This window comes from Schistocerca cancellata, chromosome 8, assembly GCF_023864275.1.
Source record: "Schistocerca cancellata isolate TAMUIC-IGC-003103 chromosome 8, iqSchCanc2.1, whole genome shotgun sequence".
In the NCBI taxonomy this organism is placed as follows: Eukaryota; Metazoa; Arthropoda; class Insecta; order Orthoptera; family Acrididae; genus Schistocerca; species Schistocerca cancellata.
In genome coordinates this window covers 612,430,744-612,447,729 of record NC_064633.1, presented here as the reverse complement: position 1 = coordinate 612,447,729, position 16,986 = coordinate 612,430,744, and the positions used below count along the sequence as shown (strand labels likewise).

At 36.5% G+C, this 16,986-nt stretch overlaps 1 protein-coding gene across 1 annotated transcript in view; it reads right to left on the bottom strand.

The window, feature by feature from the left end:
- Positions 1-4,093: 4,093 nt before the first annotated feature.
- LOC126094806 (fructose-1,6-bisphosphatase 1) overlaps positions 4,094-16,986 on the bottom strand; it is a 91,594-nt gene continuing 78,701 nt past the window's right edge. The window contains exons 5-7 of the mRNA XM_049909376.1: positions 16,461-16,598; positions 11,419-11,535; positions 4,094-4,420 (exon numbers count right to left, since the gene is read on the bottom strand). Coding sequence (XP_049765333.1) covers positions 4,232-4,420; positions 11,419-11,535; positions 16,461-16,598 — 444 coding nt within the window. The 3' untranslated portion in view covers positions 4,094-4,231. The remainder of the gene's footprint in view (positions 4,421-11,418; positions 11,536-16,460; positions 16,599-16,986) is intronic.

The following is a 16,986-nucleotide window of genomic DNA, read 5'->3' as shown; positions in this document are numbered from 1 at the left end:
TGTCATGAATCTAGGAATATATTACAACATGTTGTGTATCACTGTCATATAGATTATGAAGACAAGATTAGAATAATTACAGCATGCACAGAAGCATTCAAGGAATCATTCTTGCCAGATACCATACGTGAATGGAACGGGAAAAAGTTCTAGTAACTTCATAGTGGTTTGCAGCAGATGCAAATTAAATATGGTCACAGTCTTTTAAAACTCACTGGAAAGTGTCACAAAAATGCTGAAAAACTTAAAGTGACAGACACCAACTATCCCACAAAAGCCTACTTATGAAGTTTCAAGAATTGGCCTCCCTACATGTCACTCTCTTAAGAACTGTGAAGAAAAGATAAGACTAATAACAGCATGCACACAGGAGTTAAAAAGTATGTCTTACTGTGCTCCACATGCTAATGGACTTGAAGAAACCTTAATATTTGTTAGGACGGAAAGTGGCCTCTGCCATGCAATGCACAGTGGTTTGGAGGGAATGGATGTAGATGTAGATCCCCTTCAGGTTCTACAGGGCATGTCCTAATTACGGTAGATACAAAGAATATTGTGAACTCCCTTCTCTGTTTACAGAGGCTGGGGATGGGGACACTGGGTGCTAGGGCACGTAGGAAACAGGTAACCAAGATTGGTGAATATTATGGCTTAGTATGCCACTGTTGGCCAAGATAGACACGAAGCCCATGCCTACTACAGTCGTACAAGTTTATATGCCAACTAGCTCTGCAGATGATGAAGAAATTGATGAAATGTATGATGAGATAAAGGAAATTATTCAGGTAGTTGAAGGGAGATGGAAATTTAATAGTCATGGGTGACTGGAATTCGAGAGTAGGAAAAGGGAGAGAAGGAAACGTAATGTGTGAATATGTATTGGAGGAGAGAAATGAAAGAGGAAGCAGTCTGGTAGAATTTTGCACAGAGCATAACTTAATCATAGCTAACACTTGGTTCAAGAATCTTAAAAGAAGGTTGTATACATGGAAGAATACTGGAGATACTAGAAGGTATCAGATAGATTATATAATGGTAAGACAGAGATTTAGGAACCAGGTTTTAAATTGTAAGACATTTCCAGGGGCAGATGTGGAGTCTGACCACAATCTATTGCCACTGTAGATTAAAACTGAAGAAACTGCAAAAAGGCGGGAATTTAAGGAGATGGGACCTGGATAAACTGAAAGAACCAGAGGTTGTATAGAGTTTCAGGGAGATCATAAGGGAACAATTGACAGGAATGGGGGAAAGAAATACAGCAAAAGAAGAATGGGTAGTTCTGAGGGATGAAGTAGTGAAGATAGCAGAGGATCAAGTAGGTAAAAAGATGAGGGCTAGTAGAAATCCTTGGGTAACAGAAGAAATACTGAATTTAAGTGATGAAACGAGAAAATATAAAAATGCAGTAAATGAAGCAGGCAAAAGGGAATACAAACGTCTCAAAAATGAGATTGACAGGAATTGCAAAATGCCTAAGCGGGGATGGCTAGAGGACAAATGTAAGGATGTAGAGGCTTATCTAAGAGGGGCACGATAGATACTGCCTACAGGAAAATTAAAGAGACCTTTGGAGAAAAGAGAACCACTTGTATGACTATCAAGAGCTCAGATGGAAACCCAGTTCTAAGCAAAGAAGGGAAAGCAGAAAGGTGGAAGGAGTATATAGAGGGTCTACACAAGGGCAATGTACTTGAGGACAATATTATGGAAATGGAAGAGGATACAGACAAAGATGAGATTGGAGATACGATACTGCGTGAAGAGTTTGACAGAGCGCTGAAAGACCTGACTCGAAACAAGGCCCTGGGAGCAGACAACATTCCATTAGAACTACTGACAGCCTTGGAAGAGCCAGTTTTGACAAAACACTTCCATCTGGTGAGCAAGATGTATGAGACAGGCAAAATACCCTCTGACTTCAAGAAGAATATAATAATTACAATCCCAAAGAAAGCAGGTGTTGACAGATGTGAAAATTACCAAACTATCAGTTTAATAAGTCACAGCTGCAAAATACTAACGCGAATTCTTTACAGACGAATGGAAAAACTGGTAGAAGCCGACCTCGGTGAAAGTTTGGATTCCGCAGAAATGTTGGGACACGTGAGGCAATACTGACCCTATGACTTATCTTAGAAAATAGATTAAGGAAAGGCAAACTTACATTTCTAGCATTTGTAGACTTAGAGAAAGCTTTTGACAATGTTGACTGGAATACACTATTTCAAATTCTAAAGGTGGCAAGGGTAAAATACAGGAAGCGAAAGGCTATTTACAATTTGTACAGAAACCAGATGGCAGTTATAAGAGTTGGGGGGCACAAAAGAGAAGCGGCGGTTGGGAAGGGAGTGAGACAAGGTTGTAGCCTATCCCCGATGTTATTCGATCTATATATTGAGCAAGCAGTAAAGGAAACAAAAGAAAAATTCGGAGTAGGCACTAAAGTCCATGGAGAAGAAATAAAAACGTTGAGGTTTGCTGATGACATTGTAATTCTGTCAGAGACAGCAAAGGACTTGGAAAAGCAGTTGAACGAAATGGACAGTGTCTTGAAAGGAGGATATAAGATGAACATCAACAAAAGCAAAACGAGGATAATGGAATGCAGTCGAATTAAGTCAGGTGATGCTGAGGGAATTAGATTAGGAAATGAGACACTTAAAGTAGTAAAGGAGTTTTGCTATTTAGGGAGCAAAATAACTGACGATGGTCGAAGTAGAGAGGATATAAAATGTAGACTGGCAATGGCAAGGAAAGCGTTTCTCAAGAAGAGGAATTTGTTAACATCGAGTATAGATTTAAATGTCAGGAAGTCGTTTCCGAAAGTATCTGTATGGAAAGTAGCCATGTATGGAATTGGAACATGGACGATAAATAGTTTGGATAAGAGGAGAATAGAAGCGTTCAAAATGTGGTGCTACAGAAGAATGTTGAAGATTAGGTGGGTAGATCACTTAATTAATGAGGAGGTATTGAATAGAATTGGGGAGAAGAGGAGTTTGTGGCACAACTTGACAAGAAGAAGGGACCGGTTGATAGGACATGTTCTGAGGCATCAAGGGATCACAAATTTAGCATTGGAGGGCAGCGTGGAGGGTAAAAATCAGGAGGGAGACCAAGAGATGAATACACTAAGCAGATTTAGAAGGATGTAGATTGCAGTAAGTACTGGGAGATGAAGAAGCTTGCACAGGATAGAGTAGAATGGAGAGCTGCATAAAACCAGTCTCAGGACTGAAGACAACAACAACATGCCACTGTTGTGCATGATATCACATTTCTGCTTTAGCACAGTCTTGCATTAGTAGGAAGGAGAGTGATTGGAGCTGACAGACAATAAGTTGCATCTGCTGAAATTATCAGGTCAGCTGTTATGTTCCACTCAGCTGAGATAAAGTCCTTCTCACATATCTATAAAAGTAGGGCACAGTCCATTGATACAGGTTTCCTGCTTCATCAATATGATCCATGAAAGTGCAGTCCCTCAAATCAAATATTTCAGTATAGTACCAGTACAGCAATTTCTAAATGATTGTAGTGTGTATTAATAAGATAAAAAGATAGAGTCTCTTTTACCAGCTGATTTGCACTTTATTTTAGCATATGACAAGGGGTTAAGGCACACATTTTAAGATTTTGTGAAAATTTGAATCTTCTCCATAAATTGTTGGACAGGGGTGGGGTGGGGGTGGGGGGGGGGGGGGAGATTTTAATGCATGGTAAGGATGCCAGGTTCATTCCTTTTTTTAAGTGAGCAGTCAGCCACTTTTCCCCATGTTTTATTTTAACCTTTGTTTTGGTGAATCTATTCATGGAACACAATGTGACTATATCAAAACACAACAAATATTTTTAATTTTCAGTATATTATTGAGTCATTCATTATTTTATGCCACATATTCATTATTACAATATAGTTTTTGTCTTTTGGCTGCATAACAAGAAATTTCAAAAATAGTATTCAATGCTAGAGACACTGATTTTCACATCTGAATCCATATAATCTGTGAGTGTTTTTCCATTATGAACATAGAGTGACACTAAAGATTACTTTATTGTGAATGGTGGGTTACCAAATATAGTCACATGCTCTGATTTATTATTTATTATCATTTTTCATGAGGTATTACAAAATAATGTATGTGCTTTGATTATCAAATACGATTTTACACAAATTTAATTTTGTACCCATGAGATTCAGGCACTGTAAATAAAGCTTCAGAGACTTCTATGACTTGTGCTTTTTAATGATTTCAAGCAGTTCCTCAACATCTTCACGAGACCCCATGAAAATGGGGCTACGTTCATGAATCTTCGTAGGGATGATGTCCAGAATTGATTTCTCACCATTGGATGCAAGGCCACCAGCAGTGATCATCACATGAGCCATGGGGTTGCACTCGTACAAAAGCCGCAACTACAATGCAAGAACAACTGGCATTAACATTGGTTCTGTACAAAATTATTGTCTTTGTAAGCTTACTGCACATAAAATGTGGTGTCAAGACGTATTTCGTTAATGAAGTAACCTTCACATTTAAAACTGTTATTTTAAACAACTGGGTATGGATTTCTGATGTAAGATGTATGACTTTCTGAAGGCATGAGAAAACGATTTTGAGCAAACAACTGAAAATACTAGTGAATGAGAATCCAAAAAAAAATACACCACCATTAGTAAAAGCCAACAACATCATTTATTTCACACAGTTAAAGGAAATCACAGTAGGACTATTTTACTTTTTTTATGAGTGAAACAAGAACAGTTTGTCTCATAAACACACAGTGTAACACTAAGTATTTGCCAGCTAAATGTATCTGTGACTAGTTTTAAGAAAGGCTAATTTCAGTCATTTGTAGTGCTAACTGACATGAAACATCATGCAGGCAGGGATAAATACGTCCTGAATAAGGGCATCTGCAGAATAAAAATGGAGGGGGAATTGGGGGGAGTGTAAACAATTGTGAGAATGCACAGGTAACCAGGAGAAGTAGCCATCAAAAAGGGCTAGGGATGATATGAGAGAATGGAGAGGTCCAGACAGCATTTTTTGTGAAATAGTTACTGAACTCCTTTGCTGTGATGTGCTGAACAAAATACTCTCCAGTGGGGTAATTACACTGGCCCTTTGTTTCTGTTTGTGCACAGCCATTCGCCAGAACAGACGGTTGGTTAATGGTAATGTCCACCCAAAAAACCACATAGAGCTCTCAGAAAATTTTTATATAACTGCTACCATAGTTAGTAGTCCACATGCAGACAGTTGTTTGCTTGCATTAATTACGGAAGAGAATGTTCTTCTACACTACTGAAGGACAATGTAAACCTGGTATCAGGGAAATGCAAGGATCTTGTGGTAAGGTCCCAAAAGCACTGTCTCTTACTGATGATAATAATCCCCAAAAATCTTTGGTGTGAAAAGCTGAGGATTTATTAATTGCTCTTACATTGTAGCCATGAGTAGCAAGATAAAACTGATTCATTGTGTGAAATACTTTGCATGAAGATAATGTGAAATGTCAGCCAAAGCTTGTAATCAGTTACTTGTAATGGCCACTTGCATCAAATATCGAAGTGACTACCTGCTACAGAAAGAGTTTGATGTAAATTCTCCAATCATGAAATAGTAATAGTGACTGATTACTATTTACCAGTAATAAATGTGGAGATTTTCACATTCAGCAAGAGCAGTTACAAGAGAGATTCTTGTAGCATAGAACTCATTTTTTCCCATGAATTATACTACCATCTATATACACAACCCAGTCATTATGGAATGCCTCAATCATAAATTAAATCTAGAGAAAAGTTAACAGTTAACAAAAATGATATTTTAGTATTTATCAAAAGTATTAGACAAGCTTGATTTTAAAACCCTTCTTTTTAAAACAGAACACATTGACATCTGAAGCATCTTACAATTAAGGCAAGACACTCCTTAGCAATCAAAAACAATTAGTCTTACTTAGGTTCAATGATCAAAAGTGCAAAACAGGAGCTGAAGTACAATTAAATAAGTGCCCAAGCCTAAATTGTGACCATGTGTTCACTACATAATTACTTATAAATGAATGAACACCATTAAACTCACTGACTCTGTGAGCAGACCCAAAAGAACTGTCTGTCTGATATGGTTTTCAGTATGCAGCTTTCCAGTATGCGCTACTCAATAATTAAACGGACCATATTGTTGGCTACATCACATAAACCACTTGGATCCTCTCATCCAGTACTAATTTCCCTGAATTTTGGAGATGAGAAATTGCTCTCCAGCATATAAGCACAGCCCACCAGCCTCATGGACTTAGTTTCCATTAACCACTCCCCTTCAACTCGTTAGCTCCAGTTATGGCATGACGTCTGCACTTGTTTGGCTTCCTTATACCATTTTTGTACAAGCTCTATAAACCACAGGTATAAGCTTATATGAGCCCTTTTTGTATTAATGAATTCATTATTGTATTACATATTGTCCTTGTGTTTTTAAGGACCACAGCAATATGCTGCATGAATCTTATTTTTAATAGTCACAAATAATATAATAGTTATAACCTTCTGAAGAAGGGCATTAAGTACCTGAAACTGATTATGGAAATACAATTTCTTTTGTGCAGCTGGTTGCTGATTCTTTCAATAAATACAAGCACAGTTAATGAAGATGAATAAAATACTAAATTTATGAGATTATTTAATGAATAATTAGATTAGATTAGATTTACTTTCATTCCAATTGATCCGTAGTGAGGAGGTCCTCCAGGATGTGGAACATGTCAGAAAAACAACAATACACGACAAATATTTACAACTAAAACAAGTAAGCTAATGTACCATTCCACAGGTCCCAAGTGGAATGATCATCATTCTTTAATGAACACTAAGAGTCATTTTACAAATACTAATGCACTGAATTTAAAATAAAAAAGTTTTTTATTTATTTATAAGGTAATAAACATGTAATACAACTACTGTAATACTTATTTACAATGAACACATTACTGCACTGAAATGGTGCAGAAGTTAGATTATACTTACACACACACACACACACACACACACACACACACACACACACACACAAGTTTTCAATGAACACATTACTGCACTGAAATTGCGCAGAAGTTATGTTGTACTTATATACAAATCAGTTGGTTTTACTAAGAAATTCATCAATGGAGTAGAAGGAGTTGGCCACCAATAAATCCTTTAGGCTTCTCTTAAACTGAATTTCATTGGTTGTTAAGCTTTTTATGGCTGCTGGCAAGTTATTGAAAATGTGTGTTCCTGAATAATGCACACCTTTTTGTACAAGACTAAGTGAGTTTAAATCCTTGTGAAGATTATTCTTATTTCTAGTATTGATTCCATGAATTGAGCTGTTGGTTTGAAAAAGTGATATATTTTTAATGACAAATTTCATTAAGGAATAAATATATTGGGAAGCAGTAGTTAGTATCCCTAGTTCCCTAAACAGGCTTCTGCAGGATGTTCTTGAGTTCACACCACATAACTCTTACTGCACGTTTTTGTGCCCAGAAAACTTTAGCTTGGCTTGATGAATTACCCCAAAAAATAATCCCATATGACATTATGGAGTGAAAGTAAGCATAGTATGCCAGCTTTTTCATTTTTATATCCCCTATGTCTGACAAAATTCGCATTGCAAACAGAGATTTGTTAAGACGCTTCAGCAGTTCTGTGGTGTGCTCCTCCCAGTTGAATTTATTATCAAGCTGTAATCCCAAGAATTTAACACTGTCCACTTCTTCTATCTTCTTGTCATCATATGTTAGACATATACTCTTGGGGCACCCCTTACAAGTTCTGAACTGCATGTAGTGTGTTTTTTTAAAGTTTAATGACAAAGAATTGGCTAGGAACCAGTGATTAATGTCCACAAATATTTTATTGGCTGATCTTTCTAAGACTACACTTGATTTGCTATTTATTGCAATGTTTGTATCATCGGCAAACAAAACAAACTTGGCATCTGGTAATGTTACTGATGAAAGGTCATTGATATACACAAGAAAAAGTAAGGGCCCCAAAATGGAACCTTGTGGGACCCCACATGTAATTAGTTCCCAGTTGGATGATGCCTGATAGCTTGATACACATCTCTTTCCTAATAACACCCTTTGTTTCCTGCCAGAGATATAAGATTTGAACCATTTTGCAGCATTTCCCGTTACACTATAATATTCTAGTTTACTTAAAAGGATATTGTGATTTACACAGTCAGATGCTTTTGACAGATCACAAAATATACCAGTTGCCTGCAATTTTTTGTCTAATGAATTAAGCACATTTTCACTGTAAGTGTAGATAGCCTTCTCAATATCAGAACCTTTTAGAAATCCAAACTGTGACTTTGACAGTATGTTATTTGAGATAAGATGGTTATAAAGACGACTGTACATTACTTTTTCGAAAATTTTTGAGAATTGGACGGAAATTGGATGCTATTTCTTTATCTCCCTTCTCAAACAGTTGCTTAACTTCAGCATATTTCAGCCACTCAGGAAATATTCCACTGATAAACGACTGGTTACACAGATAGCTTAATATGTTACTTAGCTCAGAATCACATTCTTTAATTAACTTTGTTGATATTTCGTCATACCCACTAGATGTTTTTGATTTTAAAGATTTTATGATGGACATTATTTCTGTTGGGGTAGTGAGGGTCAAATTCATATTATGGAAGTTACTTGATATGTCTGGTCTAAGGTAATCCATAGCAGCATCTACCGAACCTGACAACCCCATCTTTTCAGTAACAGTTATAAAATGTTTGTTAAAAAGTTCTGCAATACTATACACATCTGTCACCAATGTATCATTTACTCTTAATGCTATTTGTTCCTCTTCATGTCTGGTTCTACTGGTCTCCTCCTTCACTATATCCCATATTGTCTTTATTTTGTTATCTGATATGACTATCTTTTCCTTGTAATATATTTGCTTTGACATCCGTATTACAGTCTTTAATATTTTGCAGTATTTCTTATAATGTGCTATAGCATCAACATTGGAAATGTTTCGGATTGACAGATACAGTTTTCTTTTTGTTTTACAAGATACCCCTATTCCTCGAGTAATCCATGGCTTCTTTGTAGACTTTGCTCTAACCTTGGTAAGTTTTGGGGGAAAGCAGTGTTCGAATAAGGTAAGCACTTTATTAGCAAAAATGTTATATTTTTCATTCATGCCATGAGCACTGTAAACATCAGTCCAGTGAATGTCTCTGAGGAGTGTCCTAAAATAATCAATTTTTGGCTTACTGATTACCCTCTTGAGCTCAGATTTAACAGATTTTATATCCTGTTCAGTATTAACATTTAACAGAAGGAACTGCATGTCATGGTCTGAGAGGCCATTGACTATTGGTTTTGTAATATAATTTTGTTCATTGGACTTTTCTATAAAGATATTATCAATGGCTGTTTGTGAGCAAGTGGCTATCCTAGTGGGGAACTTTACAGTGGGCATTAAGTTGAATGATAGTGTTACTAACTCAAATAAGTTCTTATTGGGAGAGTCTTTAAGGAAATCTACATTGAAATCACCAGCAACCTCTATTTCTTTGTTTTTGGTTGTTAAATGGGCCAGTACAGCTTCAAGGTGGTTTACAAACAGATTAAAGTTACCTGCAGGTGCTCGATATACACTTAATATTATGAAGGATTTTTTGTGAAATTCTAATTCTGTTGCACATGCTTCCTTATGCTGTTTTAGGCAAAATTCATGAATATCTATGTTCTTAAATTTATGACAGTTCTTGATGAATGTGGCAACTCCTCCTTTCTCCATTTCTGATCTACAAAAGTGAGATGCTAACCTAAACCCTGTAACACTTAAAAGTTCTATACCAGTGGTCACATGATGTTCAGAGAGGCAGATTATGTCAGCTGGGTTTGAAGACTAATTCATCTATGCATATAGTTAATTCATTAATTTTATTTCTCAGTCCTCGAATATTTTGATGCAATAAGGATAGCTGACATTTCACATTGACTGAGTTAAAATTGGGTGGAGTTAAAATATCTGCTGACATTTGAAAATTCTTAACCAATGGCTGTTTATGCTGATGTAATAAGCTGGAATTATGTTTTTTGATTTCTATCTCAAACTGAAGGTTTGTCTCAGTTCTAACCTCTCTTAAAATTTGCTTTCTTTCTGTCCTCCCTACCCTAAAAAAAGGGTCTTTTCTGAACCCTATAACCACTGGTATTTTACCACTCATGACAGTGCCTCCCCCCTTTAACTTTCCTGCTATTTCTCCAGCCAATTTACCCTTCCCCTTCCTGTTGAGGTGAAGGCCATGCCTAGTATAATCCCACCTACTGAGAGAATCAACACGAACCACACCAATGTGTGACCTCGCACCCGACATGAGCAGCCGTTCCAGCTCCAAATTAACTATCTTGACAGAAGAGTTCAAATGAGGTCGGTCATGGCGCCCAAGAACAGATACAAACTCAACACTTGTATGCCTCGATGCTGATGCAATCTTCGCCAGGTCACACTCTATACTGCACCCAGGATCTCTGTCAATACTGTTACCTGCCCCACCCACTATAACCATGGTGTCTTCCTTAGTGAAATCTTTGCAAAGTGATCCTAAATCCTCTGTCACCTGCTCCAGACCAGCACTAGGTTTAAAAAAATTGGTGACCTGGTATTCTGATCCTAGTTCATCCTGCAAAAGTTGGCCAACACCTCTTCCATGGGAACTACCTAACAACAACACTTTCTTTCTCTTTACTGATTTCCCTACATTCTTACTTTTCAATTTGCTGCTGAAAGTTTGTTGTGCCCTGTCTACACCTGCAACTGCTTGAGGCTCACCAGCTTCTGACGGAAGCAACAGGTCAAATCTATTTTCCACATTCACCATAAAGCTGTCAGACAAAGTTCTAGGCCTGTTCCTCCTGTTGCCTGTTGCCACTTCCCACCTCTCTTTACCCTTCTCCCTCTTTAACCTATTCAGATCTCCCCTGGCCTTGTCTAACTCAGACTGAAGGGCGGCAATTTTCCCCTCCTGTTCTAGTATCTTCCTATCTCTACTACAAATCCTACAAAACCACTGATGAGTCTCATTTACTTCCCCTATTCCTACGCCACTACAGTCACCCACATGGAAAAAACTACAGCACCCATCACACCAAAGCCCCGACCTAACAATTCTACGGCAAGTCAAGCACTTTTCACTCATGATAAATGTAATAGTTTATTAAGAATAAGTCAGTTAAATTACAGATAAACACGAAAATATGGTTACACAAATTTGGCCTATACACAACTGTGTGTAAACAAAAACAAAAGTGCAAAGTTTCTGAAACAACAACTTAAACTTTACGCTACTTTCCGGAAATGCTAGTTAAATAATGAAGAGTGTTAAATCTAATAGTTACCTTTCCACTTGGTGCATCCTTTGTTGCTGGGTACATAAAAATACCACCATACTTCAGTGTTCGGTGAATATCTGCTACCATAGATCCTACATAACGTGCACCATATGGTTTTCCATGCTGAAAAAAAGATAATTATTTTTTAAATGATGTCATCTAGCTTTCAGCTCTTAGTGTTTTATTTTACAGTTGCAATTTTGGCATTAAGCTATTTTCAAGTACCTACAAAACTTAATACAATGTAATGAGAACAATGTAAAGTGTGATTAACAGTATGTACAGCCAATTTAGCAGTTTGTTGACATTCATATACTTACAAGATTTTGACATACAGGTTTACGTTAGGCAGAGATGACAATGTAAGATATATGTTAAGGAGCAACTAGTCAGTGACATTAGTCAATATTCCATTTTATGTATGGCAATGAATTGTATATATCATGAGAGGTTGACACTAAGCGTGTGCACTCACAGTATGTTGGAGTAAATGTCCAAAGAAATCAAGAAAATTTTTATTTCTGAGGTCTGTTTTTCAATGAGTATGTATTGTGCTTGTTCTTGGAAGGTGCTATAAATTTCAGTTTATTGTAGAGTGTTTCTGCCTTTCTCTACCCTACATAGCACCTTTAAAGATTCATCAACACTGCTGGTGTTATGATTGTAGTTTCAGAGATTTACAGCTCTTTCTTACATATGTGTGTTCTCTGAATTGGATGGAGTGGCATCTGCCTGTTTTTCAGACACAGAAATTTTCACAGTCACCACATTTGATTTTGTAAATCCCTGACTGTGTAAATAGTTTTGTTTTTTGGGTGTTGTGTCCGACTGTTGTCCCTACTTTATTATTTGTGTGGTATCTGACTCATACATTTGTTTTACATAAAATATTGGCTATTCTGTATGATATGGTACCATAGCAAGGTAAAGCAATGTTTTTCATTGTTTCTGGTTCTGCTTCTCTTGTTAGTGTTATTACTTTATCTACATCATTTATTTTTCTGTTTAATTTTGTAGTATACACTTTGTTTACCATATCAGCATTGTAACCCTTATTTGTTGCTGTATGTTTTGGTATACATAACTCTTCGGTAATTTCATTCTGTTGTAGTGGGAGATTAATGATTCTGTTGGTCATGCAGTGAAAAACTGCTTTACTCTGAATTTCTGTGTGGTAGAAGTGTTGTAGATTATGCTGTCAATGCAGACCGGTTCCCAAAATATTCTGAAATTGTGGGCACCATTGTCATTCTTTATCATCAAATCCAAAAAGAAATTAATAGATTGTTGTTTTTCTAGTTCCATGGTAAAGATAATTATGTGTTCATTAACTCTGCTTCTGTAATAGTGTGGTGTTTTACAAACAATAAAGTTAAGCCTAAGATTAAATTAACTCAGCAATACAATATTCACTAGTGTCATTTTTACTAACATAAGTATTATTTGAAATGTGCTAGTTGTATGAATGTGCATTTTGGTAAACAGTTCTCCTATTAAGTAGTTTACTTAAGACATAACTCTTGATTTTACAGAATGTGAACTTATTTTGTATGTTCTTGTGAAATATTGACAAACATTAGTTACAAGTTTAAGAGATTATAAAGAACTGTTAAAATTTTAATTCTTAACAGAAAAATCCCTTGATGTTATGCAATGGCTTAAGTACAAAAATTTCTCACTGATATTGTTTCAAAGCCAGCACTAGGAGGAAGTAATTGCCACTCATTTAAAATTTGTATTGGTGTACCTTATCCCATCCAAAAGTTGTAATGTTAATTCCAGCTATTATCCAAGAGCTTTACATTAGTATATGCCTACAGTCCTACACAGTTCAGTGGGGTAGTGATAGAAGTTCTACCACAACTTCTAAAGTCACATATTCTGTGATTAAAGAATGATATGAAGCATGCAAACAAAAAAAGGGCTGTTATATAAATGGGTGGTCTCTTGGAAGTATAACTGTAGAGTGTGGTTTCAGTTGTGTGAGACTGCAGTTGTGTGTGTGAGTTGAGTTTGCATGAGAGAGAGAGAGAGAGAGAGAGAGAGAGAGAGAGAGTGTGAGTGTGAGTGTGAGTGTGAGTGTGTGTGCGCGCGCGCGCTCGCTTACTATCCGAAAGCCTTGTCTGTGACAGTCTTTTTGTTGTACCTATCTGCGACTCAGTATCTCCACTATATGGTGAGTAGTAACTTTCCTTTGTATCTGTAGAAAATTTCCTTGGGTCCCCAGCTGCATCAAGTGGTTATACACAAACAAGCTTTTGGCCAAGCGCTCCTTGGTCACTGCCAAGCACTGACTGACTGTTGGCCTAATCCTTAGACAGTCATGGTGCCAGTCGTGACATCACTGCTTCTCAGCCCATCATATACATCTACATCTGTACTTCCAAACCTCCGCAAGACACGTGGCAGACGGTACATCCCATTGTACCAGTTATTAGGGTTTCTTCTTGTTCCACTCATTTATGGAACGTGGGAAGAATGATTGTTTGAATACCTCTGAGCATGCAGTAATTATTCTAATCTTGCCCTCATGATCCCTGCGTGAGTGTGACATAGTGGGTTGTAGTATATCTCTAGAGTAAACAATTAAATTGATTCTTGAAACTTTGTTAATAGACTTTCTGAGAATAGTTTACACCTGTCTTCAACAGTTTCCCAGTTCAGTTTCTTCAGTGTCTCTGTGACACTCTCCCTGTGACCAATTGAGCTACCCTTCTCTTAGACATTCAATATCCCCTGTTAGTCCTATCTGGTATATGTCCCACACACTTGAGCAATATTCTAGGATGGGTTGGACAAGTGATTTGCAAGCAATCTCTTTTGCAGACTGGTTGCACTTCACCAATATTCTACCAATAAACTGAAGTTTGCCACTTGCTTTACCCACAACTGAACCTATGTAATCATTCCATTTCATATCCCTACAAAGTGTTACATCCACATATTTGTATGAGTTGGCCAATTCCAACAGTGACTCACTGATATTATAGTCATGGGATACTATGTTTTTTCGTTTTGTGAAGTGCAAAATTTTACATTTCCAAACATTTAGATCAAGTTGCCAATCTCGGCACCAGGTTCAAATCTTATCAACAAATGACTGAATATTTATGCAGCTTCTCTCAGATAGTACTTAATTACAGATAACTGCATCATCTCCAAAAAGGCTGTTACTGTACAGAGGTGTATTTCCACACCACCACTGTCGAGAGAGCTGAGAGTATTCTGAAAGCACTGACCAGCCATACTGCATTCCTGATTTGTCCCACATTTCAGAGCTTTTACACTACCATATCTTGGTAGTACATTTTGCCTTACTCATGTGCACATTAAATAAAAGTGCTCACAAAACTGCGTATTTTGAGCCATAATATGTGGCTGTGGGATGTTTCTGAGTAAAGAAATCACCTATTTTACATCTTAAACAATTTAACAAACAGCAGGAGCAGTTAACCTATATCAAAAGTTCTAAACTTATACAGTGCTATGCAGTAAATAACATATACAAACATCATAGGCATATTATACAAAATTAACAAATGAAAATAACAACTTTGTCACTGAAGAGACTTGATCCTACATTAAGATGAACCGACTGTGCCATAGCAACACTGTAACAAGCCACTCTATAAAAATATTCTGGTACTGTCAGGACAGTTGAGACTACATACTGATGCAATGGATACACACTATGAGTGAATGTCTGCAATGTGTAATAAAATCATGAAAAAAGCTGCCAGGAAGTGTACTCAGCATGAAGTTGTGCATTTAATTAGTTCGTATTTGGAAAGGCCAGTTTTTTGGAGTGTACAGTTGCTGGACTACAGGAACTGAGATAAGAAGCAAAGTTTGTTGGTTGAAATTACTAGTTTTTAACACCTCCACAGAATAAATTTACCAGAATATCTACAATTCAAGGAATCAGGCAATTTCATAACATAGATTGATTAATGTAGGGAAACAAGTGAATTATGTTTGAAAGCAATCGTTTTGGAATTCGAAAAATTGACATTTAACTTCAAGTAATACAGATTTACCCATAATTTAATATTGCATGGTATTTATTGATTATATTATTATGTTGTGTGTTGAAGAATAGCCCTTTAGGAATTTATCAGTGGTTCTTTAAGTCAATACAAATAAAAATACTCAAAGAAATGTATGTACGGAAATGCTTCACTTATCAGTGCCCACGCTATTTGTTTTTTTAACGTCTATGGGTATCAAGATGAAATTGGTTTACAGTTATTCCATCACATTTATTACTTTACCAAATATTAGAGAGACTAAACATTGCTGATGCCAGAATTATTAGTGTCACAAGTGTTTTGAACACTGATGGATTTACACAATCTTAATAATCTCTAGGTTGACAATTTTGGGTCCAATTATAAGGAGTATTTCTTCCATCTCAATCACTGTTATTCTTGTAAAATTTCAACATTGTTGTGGGTTTTCCTTCACAAGCTCTACAGTGAGATTCTTGCATGCTCTGAATTCATCCTACTGCCTAATCTGCTCTATTATCCAACACGAACATGATCATTGGCATTTTTCTTTGTCACTAAAAGGATTAAAAATGCAGCTGCAGCCTGACATTTTTCATTGGAACCTCTTCCTTCATGTACAGAATGAAAACATAAAAATCTCATGGAGAGAGAGCTCTCAGCTCTCACAGACACTCTCACCCTATGAATTCCAGGGATGTCAACAACAGAACTATTCTTCTCAAACTACTTGAAGAGTGGGTATCATATGCTTTCTGCACTAGTCTTGTCTGTTAAAAGATAGTGAGTTCCAGGCACCAAGTTTTTACCTTTGTTGATGCATCATCACTATCATAAAAGGTGTCATCAGAGTCTTAATGCTTGTGGAAATTTGACTCAAATGGTTAAAGTTGAGAGCAATAAGAACAATCTGAATTGTGACATAAACAAGTACGAAGTGAGCTGTTGAAACTGAAAAAAAAAAAATTAATAATGACAACAGCAAAACTTCCGCATGTCATATAAAGAATAACAATGGGCAATACTATTTGGGACACTTACCTTTGGATCCTTTTTCTTATTGACATATTCAAGAATGGCAGGATCCCAGCTATGAGCATAGCCTTCATTTATACTGTAGATTTTGCCTCTTTTAGGAATTGTCATATTACGATCAGTCAAAATGAACTCTCCTATAGCCTGAAAAGTAAATAAAAATTATATTTTAATGTCCAAATACATTTTAAAATGGTAATGTTATTTATGAAATGTGGATTCATTTATAGCTTTTATCATGAAAACTTTTGAGGAATACGGTAGCTGTTTATTCAACGTGCAACCTATCTGAATTATTAGTAGCAATGATGAATATTATGCTTCAGATTCATAGAGAAATTAGTTATACAAATTGTAAATGCACATAGGAGAAGGAAATACAGCTAATTTCCTGATTCATTGAATGAAACTTGCACAGAATTGTATCATACTACACAATGTTCGTACAAATTGCAATACCTACAAAGAATTATACCAACGATCTTGAACTGAGTACAAATTAAGTGAGTGATGTTGCCGAGCTGATGTGCAT